We start from the raw sequence: 16,492 nt of genomic DNA, 5'->3' as shown, positions 1-16,492 counted from the left end.
ATGGAGTCCATCACGCCGAGACATGGGTTTCACAGGCTGCACCAGTGCGTCCAGTTTTGGATCTTTTTGGGGTTTGGATCGGTTTGCCATCTTTTGCTTTCAAAATGGATCCAGAACCAGCTATCCGTTAGGGTATTTGAGATCGGATCCGATTAATTTTCCTGGATCTTAAGACTGTGGTCGGGTCGGTGTGATGGGTCTGATGACTCCATGTGTGTGGGCGTGGATGTTGGCATGGGCTAAGTCTGCCTGGACCCACCAGACCGCCGACTTGAAGATATGAGAAATTCGAGATTTGGAGCTTCTTGCCTTTCGGATAATACCAACGGGACCGTGGTCCCACTGTAGGGGATGTGGATTCGGGTTTGGTTTGATTACCTCTTTACCATTTAGTCCGGCTCCTAGATTAAGCAAGGGTGAAGAACAATCGTCAATACGGATCCCAAAAACTTTCCATTATATTGATATTGGTGAGTAATTTTTTCATTTACTTGTTGGTGTCCCAGTTTAAAACTTTATACTTGGCGCTTCTTAACCAATTTGTTCAAATTGTTTTGGATCGGGTCAGAGAAGATGGAGATCCGATAGTTGGCCTGGTCTAAAAGTCTGAAGCTGCTGGGCCCCAACCCGCAACTTAGATATTTGGTAGCATAGTACAGCGAAGCTTGTAGAAGGGACATGTATAAAAGTTGTGGTGTTCATCCTGCTTGTTCTTTCCTCTACAAACTTGCATTCAATGCATTGATAAGATAGAGATGAAGCGTCATTGGCCCCATTTTTTAGTAATATGTTTCAAGTTGCCGGCCAGTTTCTATTCGCCCCTTGTCGCTTGTCATGCATGTGAAGCAGCCACTCATGCTACTTGGGAGTATTTTATATATATATATATATATGCATATAAAAATTTGTAAGTGCTATACACTTAAATGTGTGATGGACGAGTAACAATCACAACCTTTTTTTTTTTTTCAGATGGGTAATTGAGAGACAAAAAAAATGAACTAATAGTAGATGACAAAAACATTCAATCACATTTTTTTCTTTGTTTTAATATTAATCATCGATCTTGAAAAGATTAAAGGCTGGGATTACTTCTGCAATCACTTGAATATGCCATTGATAAATTCGACTGCACAGACATACTTAAAATGTCTAAACCTATAAGATTATAAAAGATTATGAGAATCCAATGTGCAGACTGGATGTTCATAATTCAAGTTTCCTCTTGTTGGTATGCCTTTTGTAGCTCACTTTACCAACTCACGAAACTGACGAGCTGCTAGGCTCGGTTTTCATTCCCACCGTCCATGTGAGGCGCCAAGCTATAATAAAAATACTATACCTACTCACAAAGAGTGTGAAAGCCAAAATAAGGGGCCAAATGCCTGGTTCTGTAGGTCTCTTTCATTTGATTCTCATCTCAAGTGTTCGATCCCCATTTCTAAACGGGTCGCGCGCGTGGAATATGGAAGATTCGCAGGCATCAAATCACATTCACCACAAAATAATCTATAGAGATCCGTAATGAAAAAAGGTAGAAAGAAATCGTTTCTTTTTCCTTGCGAGATTGAAGCTGTAGCAGGGACCCTAACTCTGGCATTGGTGGGACAGAAATTCAAATGGTGGTAAGTACCAAGTCTTTTTAGAATCGATTAATGCCATATTATATTGTTGTTACTCTGCTCTATTGATTGAGTTTTGTGTAAGATAAATGAACTCAAACGAAGTGCCTGCTGGAGTACGATTCATTGAGAAGGGGGATCAGGAAAAGGAGAGCCCTGAAAGTAGCTGCTAAACCAGCTGTCTTTCTGATGTCCTGCTGCATCATGAAGTTCTTGAAACAAAGCCTGGAAATGGGTACCAGGTATCAAAGTTGGGTCATATTTAGAGTCCCCATGAACAAGGAAAGTAGAATAAAACAAAGGCAGTGGAATAAGCGCAGGAAAGGTGTGGTTTTCTTTGCGAAGATCATGCAGTTCTCCAAGCAAGCTAAGGGTGGAAGGTTTCGACCTCCATTGCATCGATTAGAAACTCTTTTGTTCTTCATGGCCAGTGGTGGAGCCACAGACAGGTAGGTGTGGGCAGTTGCCCACACCAGCCTCACAAGAAAGTTTTTATTTTCATATTGGTGCTCTAAAAAATTTGGTCATATAGTTGGTGCCCCTTAAGATGCCAGGGTATTTTTAATGAGTGCCTCTCAACCTAAATTCTTAGCTCCGACATTTTTTATTGCTAAATCCACTTATACAAAAGGCTGTCTACTACATTGGGGTTCCCTACGCACTAGGCTTTGAACTCTAATTCCAGGATTTTCACTCTTCCCTAAGATTGGCTCTCATTTCACATGAGAAAAGTTCATTGGAAAATGGCCATTAATTTTGAATTCTAGAAAACTTGGTTTAAAAGCTAGCGCCAGTGTAATCCCTAATGATGATTCCCAATTCACTTACGTAATGAAATTTGGATGTTAATCGATGTTATCGATGATTTTACCATAGGTCTTCCGCCAATTACAACGCTGGCTTATAGAACATTAGGGGTTTTTGGCTGATGAACCATCCTGCTGTGTTATAAAGACAAAGTCAATCTTTTGATGTGCAATTTAGCAGAGTCATGTTCCCAACAAAATGAATTTAATGTCTTTTTGTTTTCAGTGATAGTAAGGAACTCTTCAAGAAGGAAAATCCGATGCGACCTCTGAGCGCCAAGCCTGAAGTACGAAGGGCAACACCCTGGGTAAGCTTAATCTGCAAAAAATTGCTCGTACATCGTTGGTTTACTAAATCTTCTCAACGGCATTTGTGTTCATTTGTTGATAGAAGGAAACTTTTAGTTGACAAGCTTGAGATTGAGGACTGATTCGAAACACACAAGTAAAAGACAAAGATGGATTTGTCAGGTAAAAGGCGAAATTGCTAATAGTTACAAAAAAGTTTATTAGAATGCCTTTTCTTCCCCAATTCAAGTTTAAGATCTTCGTGTTATGACTTGTTGAATAACAGAAATTCGATGATTCATTTGACAACAGATAATTCTGTTCCGACTTAGTTTTTTTACAATTTTTTGGACATGCTTTTATTACTGCCTAAATTCCACATGCCAAAATCATAATTTTGTAGTTCACGTTCCACGCATGATTCCTCTTATATTGATGTTTTTAAATGTTTTTGAATACTTCTCTCAGGTTTCAGCTTTTAAGAATCTGTCCCTCGATCCAAGTCCTATTGTTGGTAACTGCGGCCTCAGATGAATTAATGTAGATCCCCAGATTTCTGTGGGTCTTCCTGAACCAGGGTAACGTGGTTGAATTCTTTTAAAATTGGTTTCCCCATGGTTTCATTTCCTCAAGAGAGTCAGATGAATTTAGTGTCATCCCATTGAGAATTAGCCACTGCCATCATCCACCAACTGTAAGGAAAATAAGAAATGAAAGACAGAATGGCACGTTGACAGGAGCTTAAGCATATAAAAGCCTGCTAATTTTCAGGTTAGGGGGAATGGGTTTGAGCGCAGAACCTAGAATGGCACTTCAATTCATCCAGTTTAGGGGTAGTTTTTACCTGCAATTGGCAGAGCAAGAAAGAAGCCAAGCTTCTTCCTGTTTTTCCTCTTACCAAGAGTATGAAATGTGGTGTTCTGGAATTAATAGCTTCATGAGATAAGTTCATAGGTACAGTAAGGGATCTTACTAGAATTCCGTTTGATATTCTTTTCATGTTTATTTCACCAAGATCTTAAACCAGAAGAGGAAGAAACGAGAATGGCAATGGAAATTTTATGTCTCGTTTAGCCAAGGAGGAAGAAATGATCTACACGACGGTCATTAGCATAGCAAACGATACAATAAGTAGACACAACCAAACACAATCAATCTGGTTTTTATGGAAGCCCTAATATATGGATATCGCTCTTATACACAAAGGGTCCTCATTCAACCGCTTCTCAAATGTTGGTGAGAGAACTGTGGATAGAAAGAACCTTCAAGTTCTCATAGAGGAACCAATTGCATCGAATCTTAGCTAACATTTCAATTCCTTTCCTACTCTGGTTGTTAGATTTGTTGACATAAAGATCAAGGAAGACCTTTGAAGATGTATTCACCACCTCTTTCTTTCATCTTCTGTCACGTTCGTTTCTCTCTTCATCCGAAGGCCATTTATCTTTTTAGGGGCATTCCTTTCACCTTAAAATAACAAGAACCAGTTCCCGTTTCACATGAACAATGCTCTGTTACTCCATTTTAGACGAAGCAAACACAAAGAAAAATGAGACGCAGGCCTCACAAATTTCTCAAGCAGAGCCATTGGCATCATGGACATAGTGTTCCGTTTGTCTATTTTGAAAATTGGCCACTTAAAAGAAATCAGCACATTTTCTTAAGTAACCAAATCTCATTTTTCCAATGAAATTTTATGATACATTTCATCTTTCTCGTTCTATGTCGAAAAGTTGAATTGGAAATGCCTTTTCTTCTTCAGATGATGAGAGAAAGGAGGAAGGAAAGCCGTGGAAGGAAAACACTAAAATCTGTCTGGAGAAGACGAGGGAAAGAGTGTCGGAATGTGCCGCTAAAGGTAAATATGTCATAAGATGAACCGTTTTCAGCAAAATAAAGAGAGTAAAGGCCCTGGTAGAAGAGCGGGAAGTGGATCAATATTCCGGGAGAGGAAGAGGGAGGAAAAGGGCACGCCGGAAAAAGACGCTCCACCCCTTGTCTCTCTCTCTTTCTCTCTCGTTGCTCGCTCAAATCAAATCTTTCTGTCTGTTCATCGTCGTATGATGAGATGAAGAAGAATTTCAGGAAGAGAAGAGCGGAGGAAGAAGATCGTGCTTCTGAAGACGAAGAAGAAAGGAGGTAATGTGAAAACGATGATTCCTCCTTCCTTTCCTTCCTGATAGTTCAATCCAGTTACTTCTTGGTTTCCTCAATGGCAAGGTCTATGCTTTATCTTCGTTGATGGCTTTGCTATTTGCTTTAGTCTTTTCTTCCTTTTTGTTGGCGGGCCAGAATTCGATAAATGTTTCTTGTCGTTCAGGTTGGCGCTAGAGGAGGTCAAGTTCCTGCAGAGGCAGAGAGAGAGGAAATCCGGCATCCCAGCGATCCCCATTGCACAACCTGCTGCGGTTGTTCCGAAACCTAGCGAGAAGAATGAAGGGGACGGCGAAAAGGAAGAGTTGGTATTGCAGGACACTTTCGCTCAGGAGACTGCCGTTACCGTGGAAGACCCCAACATGTGAGAGATACATATCTTGCTCATTGTTTTCCTTTGTTGTCATTAGTCATGCACTTCTACTGTAGGCGTTTATTTAGGGTTTCAATCGTAAAGCTTTCTTGTTTCTCTGTTCTGCAAGTCTTTCTCCCTCCTTGCAACTCTAAGGCAAAACATGTAGATGAGTTTCTGTTGAGATTAGAGCCATGAATAAGATATATGTGCGTAATTCTTGTTTCTTGTTTATGATGGGATGCTCAATATGTTCGTGAAAACAGATAGGCGACGTTGGTGCCCCGAAAAACAATGTATATTAAGGCATGAAATAAGTGGATAGCATTTAAATATTAACTGGCTTAGAAGAGTGGTTCATAGCGTGATTTGGGATTTGGGTAATCACATGCGCCTAACAATTTGAATTGCTCCATCGTTTAGTTTTTTGTTGCTGCCTACTTCGATGATATGCTTCTTCCCACACATGACCTGCAAAATTGGTCACTTGCCTCCCCCCTATCACCTATGGCTTCTTTTTACGTTCCTAAGACGGCTCCTCTTTCTTATTTCTTTCTTGTCTACTCGGAACCTCCACAAGTCTTCTCGGAACCTGTCTATTCATCAGCCATTCCTTCTCCCATCCACGTCCCTTGTTAGGTTGGTTGGATTTGATACCCACGCTCTTGACCCACATTGAATGGACCAACCGAAGATTTTGAACATTTCTATGGATTGTATACCTTTATATGGATGTGAATAATGGTCTATAGCACTCGTTTAATGCTGCGAGCAAAGCCTGTCCTGTTGGGCCACCGTTATTAGGGCAGTTGTGGTGGATGCATGGATAAGAAGATGATATGCTCGCCTACAGAAATCTGATTATTGGTCTATCCCTCCAACTCCCATTTACTCTACTTCTCGTTATGCCTTTGGTCTAACCAAAATATTTTCTAAGGGATCCCCAATAAGATATGATATGCTTCCTTTGTCGAAAGTGATGCGGCCTGAATGACAGATTGATCTCATACCTACCACTGCAAAAAGAATATCTGATAGATAAAGCCTCATCATTCTTTGTTCTATTTAATGAACAACGTGTCAATGTAATGAGTTAACTTTTCACAGCAACTGTGGTTATGTTAGAAATGGCATAGATATTTTTATTGGTTAAAAAGTAAAAGAGAATAAGGGGAAGTGTATGTATAAATATGTTCTGTTAGATATTTCTATTAGCAATGGCACAAAAAAAAAAGTTTGTGTTTGTTGTGCCTCCTACTGCAGGTTGTGAGAAGAAAGGAAAATTTTAGTGATCTGAATAAGATGAGAAGAAATTCCATTAACTGAGGTGGAGAATTAATCATGACAGTTGTTTGAGCTTCATCCAACTTTAGAAAGTTGTTTGAAATGGATTTTGATGTCTCATGTGAAAACTGGTGATGTTTGTCATGGCAATGGGAACTTAAAGTGATGACTATCTATCATGAGATAATCTGTGTTTGATATAAGTTTGAATTGTCTATGTGCTTTAAAGGACCAAAATGTTATCTCATCCCATGAGGGTTCATCTTAAACAAAAGTTGCTATAATTGCTAGTATGTGAGGGTAATTCATCTTTCTGCCTCCAAGCACGTTGATTAGGAATTTATCTTTCTGCATTTTTTTGTGTCTAAATTGTGATTCAGCTTGGCTGAGGGTAAACTTCTTGTCAAAATGACTTTTTCCATGTTCATTGAAGCTTACTGGTGACATCACCAAGGAAACAAAACGAAAATAGGTCACGAATTCACAGTGGCTCTGTTTGCCACCATGACTTCTTTCTATTTTTCATTGAAAATAAATGGTAATATGTGCTATCACCAAAGGAAACGGCTTGAACATAAAAATTTGATTGGAAAAAGAAGCATGAACTCAATGTCTTCCAAGAGGCTCTGAACAAGTTATTCCATTCTAATCCCACAAATTGGCCAAATATCTTCACGTTCTCTCAAGGTTGTCTTCCTTGCTCTTGTTATTTGAGTAGGTTAAAGTATGTGGAGCAAGAGTTAGCGAAGAAGAGAGGAAAGAATGTTGGTACGACAGATCAAGCTGAGAAGGAAGCAAAACATGCAGAAGATCAGCTTTATATTATCCCAGAACATCTCAAGGTAGGGTTGTATTTCTACAGGTATGGTGAAGATGAGTGGTCTTCAATACCTGAAATTATTTCAAATTTCATTTTGGATAATGATCATAATGTTTATAGATGGTACCTATTTTTTGCTTTTTACAACAAAGATGGTTGTTGAACATGCAGGACATAATTTTTTTCTTGTTATTCTTGTTATTTTCTTTTCTAACACTTTACAAGGCTTACTTGTTGTATCTGCCCTTTGTCTCTTAGGTGAAGAGAAGAAATTCAGAAGAAAGTTCTACTCAGTGGACTACAGGAATTGCCGAAGTTCAGCTCCCTATTGAGTAAGTAGTTAATTGTGAAGACAGATTAAAGTCTTCATTGAACAAATTCTTGTTCAGAGAGATTTGTGTTGGTCAATGGTGCTGTTTCATGTTGCGTATGTGGAATTTGGAGCAGCTCTTAATGCGTCATGTTTCATAATTTTTTATCTTGTATTTTATATGTTAACAGATGCTTTCCTAGGGGTTTGAGTTGCTTTCGTTTTAGATGGTGATACATGATCTGTTTAATATTGTTCATTCTTCGTGGTTGGTCTATGTTGTTTAACATGAACTTTTCTTGTTAGGCTGGGGTGGTTAATGGGATATATATCTACTATGACCATCAATTTGGGTGATGCATGCTTTTCCACTTCCCGTTCGTGCTTTTTTACTTTCCCATTCTTCTCTTGTTTGATGCATCTTTTTGGCTTTTATAATGTTGGAGGCGTTTGCTTTTTCTCAATTCATGAGAGATAATTTCAGATTAGTATATTTTGTTTTTCTGAAGCTCTGTAATGCATTAATGTTGCAGATACAAATTAAGAAACATAGAAGAAACTGAGGCAGCCAAGAAATTGTTGCAAGACAAGCAGCTTGCTGGTCGGACTAAGTCAGATTCAAGCATACCTTCGAGTTTCAGTGCAGATTACTTCCAGCGAGGTCGTGATTATGCTGAAAAACTTCGCAGAGGTTAGTGTTGTTCTGTTAGGTGGCCAGGTGGTTTGCGCTATCTTGTCGTTAGTCCCTGTTTCATATTATGCTGAAAACACGAGAATGTGGTTATTATGCTGAAAACCGTGCAACAATAAGCTATAGTTAAGCTTCACACAATTAGAAAGTTTATTTCTTAGTCTTTTGGCTTCCTTTGCATCTGAATAATTCTGAGAGCTGTCGTCAAACAATTTTTGGTAATTGAGATGGCAAGTTTTCTTGTTCTTCAAATTTGAGTTTTCCTTTTCTCATTCCATGGATGTCAAAAATATGAAAATTGCACTCTTAAAGGGCTCTTGTTTGATCTTAAATCCATGGTTCTCGAATCTGCAGTTTGCTAGAACCATGGAAGGTAGCCCCAAAATTAGTTCAGAAAATTTGGATTATTTGTATCTTGTCACATACTAGGTATAAGTTTTGCAATTTTATGGTGGGGCGACAAATTTTTTTAAATGGGGGTTTGTGTTCTTTTCCCCTTTGTCATAGTCATCGTCTTAGTCCAACCTTCATAAACATGACATTCATTTGTGTTGCTTGTAGACCATCCAGAATTATACAAGGATCGGGGAGCAAACGAAGGCGGTCGTGCATTTAAATCCTCAGAGAATAATGTAGATGGAGGTCGGAGACAAGCAGCCACTGATGAGTTCATGCTAGAAAGGTTCCGAAAGCGGGAACGCCACCGTGTCATGCGCAGATAGTTCAGGCCTGTCAGTTGCAGAGGAACTTATCATTAGATCACGTCATCACAATATGTTATTTAGCTGGTTTCTGTGGAGATGGTTGCCTACCAACGTTTACTCTGTTGTTCCCGATTCCATGTATGCATAATATAAATCTTTATATTGAAATTGATAAAATCAGATCAATCTTTGTTCTTAAGCCTTTTTTGTCAATCCGTTTTCCAGACATTGGTTACTCGGCTGTCTTGGGTGGGGGCACCTAAACTGCGTCCTGTTTTTAAATACTTTGTTAGTCTTCGGCATGTAGTAGCCACATATTCTGAAATTCCATAAGATGGGTCCTTGCTCATTTCGAGAACCGTGAAGAAGCGGGATCTGCAGATGCAGTGCTGGTGCATAATAAATGACCCTCCAGCAATTTGAGTGTTCATGGAGCTTTGTATTGGAGGGTACTACCTGCATCTGGCATTCTAGATTCAACATGGGTCTTTGGGTTTTTTGCAGGTAAGCTGCGCAGCTATCTTCTCGGCATGGAAGTAGTTTCATATAAGGATGTCTTTCATTATAGTTTCTGCCTCTGATGTTATCTTGAAGAACAAAGGAAAAGAGCTAATTCACCGCACATGGACGGTTTCTTGTTGACAAGAATACGGTTACTGCTCCGACGTTTTTCTATTTCTCGTGCAAAGATGGGACACGGCCCAAACGGTACTAAAGGCGTTCTTCTTGGTTTGTACTTTTCAGCATTGATGTTATAAGGAAACGTGGCATCCGGGTGTGGTGGAGAAGTGGAAAACCTTTAGGACTTCATATTTATGATGGTTTTCCAAAATTGGGTTTTCTCATGTCGTGGAAAAAAGAAGCAGGTTGTGGTTTATGCTGTTTTGGGCCTCGTGAACTCCAGTCTTCCTCTTTCCGATCCGAAAAACGTGGTGCTGGAGGTCTGGCCTTCTTCCTTTATACAACCAGAAAACGATACAAAATCGCAAAAAATACTTCAAAAAATAAACAAACAATAAACAAACCTCACCCTCTGTATCCTAATCTTGAAGGGATGAGAAGAGGAGCCTCTTACAGCAATATCTGAGCCAGGATTTGGACGGACCAAATAATTCAATTTCAAATTTGAATAGAGTCGTAAAAAAAAAATACATTGAACAACTAAATTTTTTTTATTTTTCTAATGTAAAACTTTTTTTTCCACGCCTCTCCCAAGCTTTTTGTAATCTTCTCAGTTCTCATCCAACCTTTATGATTGCTGATTACATAAATTCTGGACACATTCGTTTCCAGCAAACTGAGCTTTCTCTAAATGCTTCTGCATCTGCTATCAAATCTCTCCTTTGAAAGCAGGCGACTGGCGACAGGGTCATCTCTTCGGATCCCCTCTTCACACTATAAAGCCTGTGGAACTTCCATCATTTTCCCAAGAAACGATCTGAATGCAGACTTCATCATCCTTCAAATCTGGGGGGTCTACCTGGAAAGAAACCAAACTTCAGCCAATTCCTGAGTCTTCTCTCTGAGTAGGTAATGAAAACATTCCAGGCAATGAGGCCATATGACCTTGAGCTTTTGGTTCTCCCCATTAGTCATTTTTTATTCCTAAGGCTCCAAATGCTCCATATAACCTCATGTAAGAATTATCCAGCACTTATTAACCCATACACGCTGAAACCGTGATCAAACTACAGACAAATTTCTCTGGGCTTGTCCAAATGGAATTCTTTTCTGCTAAAACTTCTCCCAATAAATCTCCAACATAAGGTAGCCAACTTACAGCTAAAAAACAGATGATGATTGGTTTCTTCTTTTTTCATACAGATAAAACATCTGTTAGCTAAACTTACTCCTCTCTTCTTAATTCTGTCTAGGGAGGGAAGTCTTCCCTGAAATTCAATATAAACGAACCATCTTGCACGAGGATGGCCGCCCTTGTGCCACACCCACCTCCACCTTCCCGTCTTCCTCGTTAACTGTTATTATTTCCAAGTTTCGTCATGCAAGCCGTCACTGGACCTCATCTCTGTTGTTCATTCTTGATATAAATGTGTGCTGCTGCGTAAGAGGAACGGAGACGTGTTACTTTCAGACTAATACGCAATGCATTTATGGTTGGACGATAGCTCGGCTGAGTTCCAGGAAATTCATACCTTCAGATGACATCGAAACTGGCGTTTGAGCGCAAGTAGCCAATGTGGTGCGATGTCAGGGTGAGTGATCGTCCTTGAAAAAGGCAACCTAGTATTTTCTTAATGTGCTATCTTTGCCGTTGTTGGTACAAAAGTACATAACATTGAACATCAAAGTTAGCTATTCATGAGCGATTATGGAAAAGCTGTGTTTTTAAATGAATAGTAATTTGAATATAAATATTGAATATTGATATTTGTCCTATTAGGCAAAAGGTACAGAGTAGAAGATGCGTAGCCGGTAGCTTGTCTTAATCTCACGGTCTTCCATCCAGGATGTTAAACTTCCTGGTTTCAAGATCATAGGATTCCTGTTAGGTACCGATTTTGAGTATTCCTATTAGGTGAAGATCCAAACTACCTTTGAATGTCGTATTGGGCATTGTTTTGGTGTCATATTAGGGAACCCATATTGACACAGATCCTCTGAATTGAAACTCGAAGTCATAGAAATCACCATCACAGTTGTTCAATATCTGTATGCAAGTTTCTGTTCTTTTGAAAGGTTTGAGAATGATCAAGGGGAAGTCCAGGCCTTCTTCTTAAAGGTAGACAAGGGAATATTACAACTACTCAAAATCCATGCACATATAGCTCTGAAACTGTGTTTCCGACTTCATGTGAATAAGACTTGCACATATGTACATGCAAGAATTACATGTAACAAAAAATTTGGTTAACAACATGACCTGATCCGCACTCAAACCTCCAAGTCGCCCCCCACTTGCAAGATTGGCTTATAAGATGCATGAACGAGTTGGGATCGATGGGATTGAATGGAATTCGATAGATCAATGGTCTGTCTTAAGTTCTTCAAGTCGAGGCAGGTCAGAAGTTTGGTACGCGTAGCACCTTTATCGGTTTCATTTATTAAAATCTACTTAAACCCAACTTGTCAAGAACGAAAGGTCTCCGGAAGTTGAATATTGCATTGCTTATAGAGTTAGAAATGCAACTCCGTCCACAATGACCATATTTAACATGACCATCTTGAAGTAGGTTGCATGCAGTTGCTTTTGACAGAAGAATGTTATGATGTTTTTTCAAATATTGGCATGTTTTAGTAAATATAATCAAATAACAAGGCTGCATGAAGACCGAAAGCTGATTCCATTACAATTTTTGATAAATAAAAAGTCATGCTTTGCCAATATAATACAGCCAAGTTTCTATCTGAAGCCTGGGCTTGCAATCACAGACTCGTTATTATTACATATTCTTCCACACAGCAACAACATATATATGAAACAAAGAAAAACACAAGTCCCATCAACTCATGGAATTCTTAGGTCTTCCCACGGCCAAAATTGAAAGCGGGGAGGGTTTGAATAGAAGAACCTAGCCCTCATGACCTTTCCACGGTTGCACTTCATGTACAAACAGAAAAAGGAAAAAGTATAACATGAAATTGCAGAGTCATCCACAAGTAGCTAGAATGAGACCAGACCGGGGCTTCAGAACTGCACCGAGCTTGAGAAGGTCTGCCCAAACCGCCAGTTGCTAGGCGCCACATCGTAGGCGGTTCGTGTCTGTCCATCACTGATCTGAACCTTGAACGACAGAGATTGACCGTTGAGATAAGAGTTGGATTGCCAGTTAGCACCCCAGTTCCTGGTCATCGGTTCCCATCCTGTTTTAGAGCCCTTGATCCATGCTGCCACCACATCTCCCATCCCACCAACGTTGCTGATCAGCACCAGCTCGAAGTAATCGTTTCCATTAATGGTGAACCGGATTCCTCCTTGCTTCAAACATGTAACCCTGTGAAGTAGAGCACAAGGGTCCATAAGAAAAACAAATAAATAATCTAATCTAGCAAGGTCCACATGATGGTTCTGACAGTTGAGGTGAGGTCTTCTCTTTGTTAATTTATAATTGAGAGGAGATTAATTATTCACTTCCTTTTTGCGATGAAAATTTCATCACATTGACCAGATCGCTGCTAAGTCTTCCATGTGGTTTGTTCACATGAAAATGGGCAATGATTTGTTGCATGTCTGAAAGTCACTAAAAATATGAAACCTTGAGAAAAGCTGACGTTTAATAGCATAAAACAGACAAAATAGGTAAAAAGGTGTTCATAATCATTATTGTAATCCTGAAAATTTGATCTAAAACAGAAAATATCATCTCTTACTCATAACAAGGGCTTGAAAACATGACACGAAGATCAGGAAATTTCAAAATATTGGCAATAGTTGTCAGAAACTTGAGTTGCAGATGAAAAGGTAATAAAGCATTCATTTTCCTTGTTACCATCACATTTAGTCTTATTATATAGATGGTTCTTCATATTGCAATCGTTGTCAAGAAAATGATGCCTGCCCTGCTGTATGTGTCGAAGGTAAACAGAACAGAAGAAGAACGTTAAGATGCACATACCTCCTGTAATAAATAGGGACGATGCCTGCCCTGTAAATGGCGATGCTTTCGAAGGCAGGCTGTGACAAATCGAAATGCTCACGGGGAGGGTTGCACCACCCTCCGTTGTCATTGGGCAAAGCATAATTTGGAGGACAGTAGTTGGTGGCTGTAACTTTGATGTACTTTCCCTTCAAGCACCACTGTGGAACCCGGGTCGAGTCACAGGTTACTTGGAAGCATGCTCCACATATCTTGCCGTTGTTGAAGAGAACAGAGCTTAAAGCTGCAGTATTTGTGCCGTAGCCAGTGCTGTACAGGTTGCCATAGCCACAAGCCCCCCCTGCAGATCCATTTTCGTTTACTCATTAAACAGATTGCAGGGATCAGTATTCCAATCTAACCAATGCTGTCTGTGTCTCGAAGATCATCCACGCACTCAATGAACGGCCAAGCGCTAAATATTTGGAAGCTTTAGGATTACGAGATTGATTTTAGTAAGAATCAGAAACAAACTGGTGGGGAGCATGAAACAAGGTCAGCCATTGCTGCAGGACCTTCAAGTTGAAGGAGGTGATCAAGAGTTCACCACCTGAAAGTATGTCTCTTAACCCCAACTTGCTAATTCATTAAAGTTAATTGCCATCCTTACAAGGTAGGCCTTCCTTTTACATGAGATCACCTGAGTCTCTGAGTACACCCAAGGTAGTCGAGCAGGGCAGATGATCGACCATGAATGAAGATATCAGGAATGCAAAATTTACAATGCAATGATGATATGGTTGTAAACAATAATGAAAAGTTTAGATGGCAAGACTCTACCACCTGGCCTGGCAGTTGCACTCAAGACCTTAATTTTAAGTTGAAGAAAATCAAGAGTTCATACTGAGGGCGCTTTTCTATTGGATAATATATACGTGAAGAACCCGAGATTTCCTATCAAAAGAAAAGAAAGAGACAAATCAGAAACTTTTGATAAGAGTTACCCATTGTTCCGGAGGCATCACTTCCTCCATAGAAAGTAGCATATGCCTTCAACCACTGTGCTCCAACCATGGAGGCAAAAAATGAGAGCATCAACAGAACAGCTGTGACTCTTGCACCCATCTTCATTTTGCTCCTTTAATCAAACTCTGCTTGTGTATGAATTCTGCTAGTGAACATCAACCTATATTTATACACAAACTGGCTGCAATAAGAAGATTTTTTAATACCCAAGTCATGAACCGGCCAGGAAATTCCGGCAAGAAACACCCACCATTACTAAATAAATGTTTTTCATAACAAATTGACTAACACACCCTTTATATAAAAGATAGAAAATAGTTAATATTAGGGCTTTCTCTCAACATGAAGAAGGATGTTCGTTGACATCACCAAATTAACACATGGGTAGTTTCCATTTAGTAAACCTGAAATTGGATGCATGGCATGAGGTAGCCTGATTAGTACGAAAGAGAGTACCGTTCCGTCCACACTTTGCTTTTCTTAGCACCCATAACTTATACGTCATGATTAAGGTCGAAGTCAACCAATTTTTATAATGTATTTCGCTCATGAAATCGCGGTTTTTAAACGTGGGCATCCCTTGGAAATCGACAATCATCAAAAAGTATATTGTCTTCCATTTGATAGCTTCTTTGCCTTTTGTTCTTTTCTTTATATTGTACACTTTACGCTTTTCTCATTGTACACCAAAGACTACTGTAGAAGTGCGTCATGTTGCTTTCAATAATATATTGCGATATGGCATATGTAGTTATAAAGAGAGAGAGAGAGAAAGAAAGAAAGAGAGGTCAACGGCCTCAGTTTATCTTAAATTGCACTTGCGTGGCGCTGTGATGGGAAGATTGCCTAATTTTTTAGATATTTTATGTGGGTATCGTTAGTCATATAGATTAAATTAACGATAACGAGTGTGGCAGTCTTGGATGTGTTGGAAGTTTTTCTAGGTTCCAGTTTAATGGAAACTTTAATCTTAAGCAAACATCAGTAAATTTCAACGATGAAGGAAATGTACATGAATAAAGTTCAGTTAGCGGAAAATTAAGTAATATTTTTGAATGATGAACGCCCAAAATCTTTTCATTTTCTTTGGAAGAAGTACCAGACACCAGAGTTCATCGGGTGAGCTAAAACCCTCGATTGTGTGGGCACTAAGCTAACAGTGCAGGCTTTAGTAGTCTCTTTAGATTCAAGTTCTCTTTCTCCCTTTTCAGATCAGATTAATTAATTTCTGCGTTTTTGAACCATGAAGATAATACCTCCAAATAAGTTTTTGTTTAATAAGCAAATGTGCTATCTTGCCAAATTTGTGAGACAGAATGAGCCGAACCCAAGCTACAACCCAGCTTGGTAAGCTTTTGATATTTGATGCTCCCCAGCACTTTGTTCTTGCTGATCTACTGCTCACATCCATGGCGTTTCTGGGTACTACCATAACCCCTAAATTATGTGACTGAAATTGGCCCAAACGGTTTCAGAATTTCAGTTTAGATGCAAAGAAATCTTCTTCATTCTGAGGGGCATGTGATTCTAGAGGAGAGTCATGTAAAGCATAATCAGCAAAAAAAAATTCACAAAATGTATTTGAGCATGCATCTGCATAAAATTCTCGCAGAACTGCAATATTCAATAAGAAAAAAGTTCGTTGCACTCAAAATTTGATTGAAATCTTATGTACCATCATGTTTAATTTCGAGTACTCTACAAACTTTATGTTACCAAAGAAAAAAGATTTTATGTTGAGTCATCCAAAATTTGCACTTGCTGTCTGGTGAGGAAGTTTTTCGATTTATTAAGAATATATAGTAAAAGACACTAACCATTAGAAAAATGAAGTATCATCGCTGCAAATGAGGATCTACATGGATCAGACACATCGATTTCGGACCTGTTTAGTCAGATC

General features: G+C 39.3%; 2 protein-coding genes across 2 annotated transcripts; one reads left to right on the top strand and one right to left on the bottom strand.

Annotated features, from left to right (window-relative positions):
* The first annotated feature begins 1,504 nt into the window (after window positions 1-1,504).
* LOC116261884 (protein COP1 SUPPRESSOR 2) lies at window positions 1,505-9,230 on the top strand. Its single transcript, XM_031640806.2, has 9 exons — window positions 1,505-1,625; window positions 2,655-2,736; window positions 2,820-2,899; window positions 4,479-4,855; window positions 5,037-5,234; window positions 7,225-7,348; window positions 7,585-7,658; window positions 8,170-8,327; window positions 8,889-9,230. Exons 4-9 carry the CDS (start codon window positions 4,785-4,787, stop codon window positions 9,047-9,049), a joined length of 786 nt encoding a protein of 261 aa, XP_031496666.1. The 5' UTR covers window positions 1,505-1,625; window positions 2,655-2,736; window positions 2,820-2,899; window positions 4,479-4,784; the 3' UTR covers window positions 9,050-9,230.
* A 3,143-nt stretch (window positions 9,231-12,373) lies between these two features.
* LOC116262269 (putative expansin-A17) lies at window positions 12,374-14,782 on the bottom strand. Its single transcript, XM_031641457.2, has 3 exons — window positions 14,571-14,782; window positions 13,606-13,927; window positions 12,374-12,984 (listed from the first exon to the last, which is right to left on the bottom strand). The coding sequence occupies exons 1-3, from the start codon at window positions 14,695-14,697 to the stop codon at window positions 12,678-12,680; spliced, it is 756 nt and encodes a 251-aa protein (XP_031497317.1). The 5' UTR covers window positions 14,698-14,782; the 3' UTR covers window positions 12,374-12,677.
* Between the last annotated feature and the right edge of the window lie 1,710 nt (window positions 14,783-16,492).

The sequence above is a fragment of the Nymphaea colorata genome, chromosome 10 (assembly GCF_008831285.2).
Source record: "Nymphaea colorata isolate Beijing-Zhang1983 chromosome 10, ASM883128v2, whole genome shotgun sequence".
NCBI classification, from domain to species: domain Eukaryota; kingdom Viridiplantae; phylum Streptophyta; class Magnoliopsida; order Nymphaeales; family Nymphaeaceae; genus Nymphaea; species Nymphaea colorata.
Note: the sequence above shows the minus strand (reverse complement) of the source record. Positions and strands in the feature narration are given on the sequence as shown.

What these genes read in the sequence shown, in the direction of transcription:
- LOC116261884 (XM_031640806.2), top strand. Translation starts at nt 4,785, where the DNA reads ATGAAGAAGAATTTCAGGAAGAGAAGAGCGGAGGAAGAAGATCGTGCT. An exon ending in ACCGTGGAAGACCCCAACAT is followed by an intron (nt 5,235 to 7,224) that starts GTGAGAGATACA and finishes TTATTTGAGTAG; the next exon opens with GTTAAAGTATGTGGAGCAAG. An exon ending in TGCTGAAAAACTTCGCAGAG is followed by an intron (nt 8,328 to 8,888) that starts GTTAGTGTTGTT and finishes TGTTGCTTGTAG; the next exon opens with ACCATCCAGAATTATACAAG.
- LOC116262269 (XM_031641457.2), bottom strand. Translation starts at nt 14,697, where the DNA reads ATGAAGATGGGTGCAAGAGTCACAGCTGTTCTGTTGATGCTCTCATTT. An exon ending in TGATGCCTCCGGAACAATGG is followed by an intron (nt 13,928 to 14,570) that starts GTAACTCTTATC and finishes ATGGATCTGCAG; the next exon opens with GGGGGGCTTGTGGCTATGGC. An exon ending in GTCCCTATTTATTACAGGAG is followed by an intron (nt 12,985 to 13,605) that starts GTATGTGCATCT and finishes TCTACTTCACAG; the next exon opens with GGTTACATGTTTGAAGCAAG.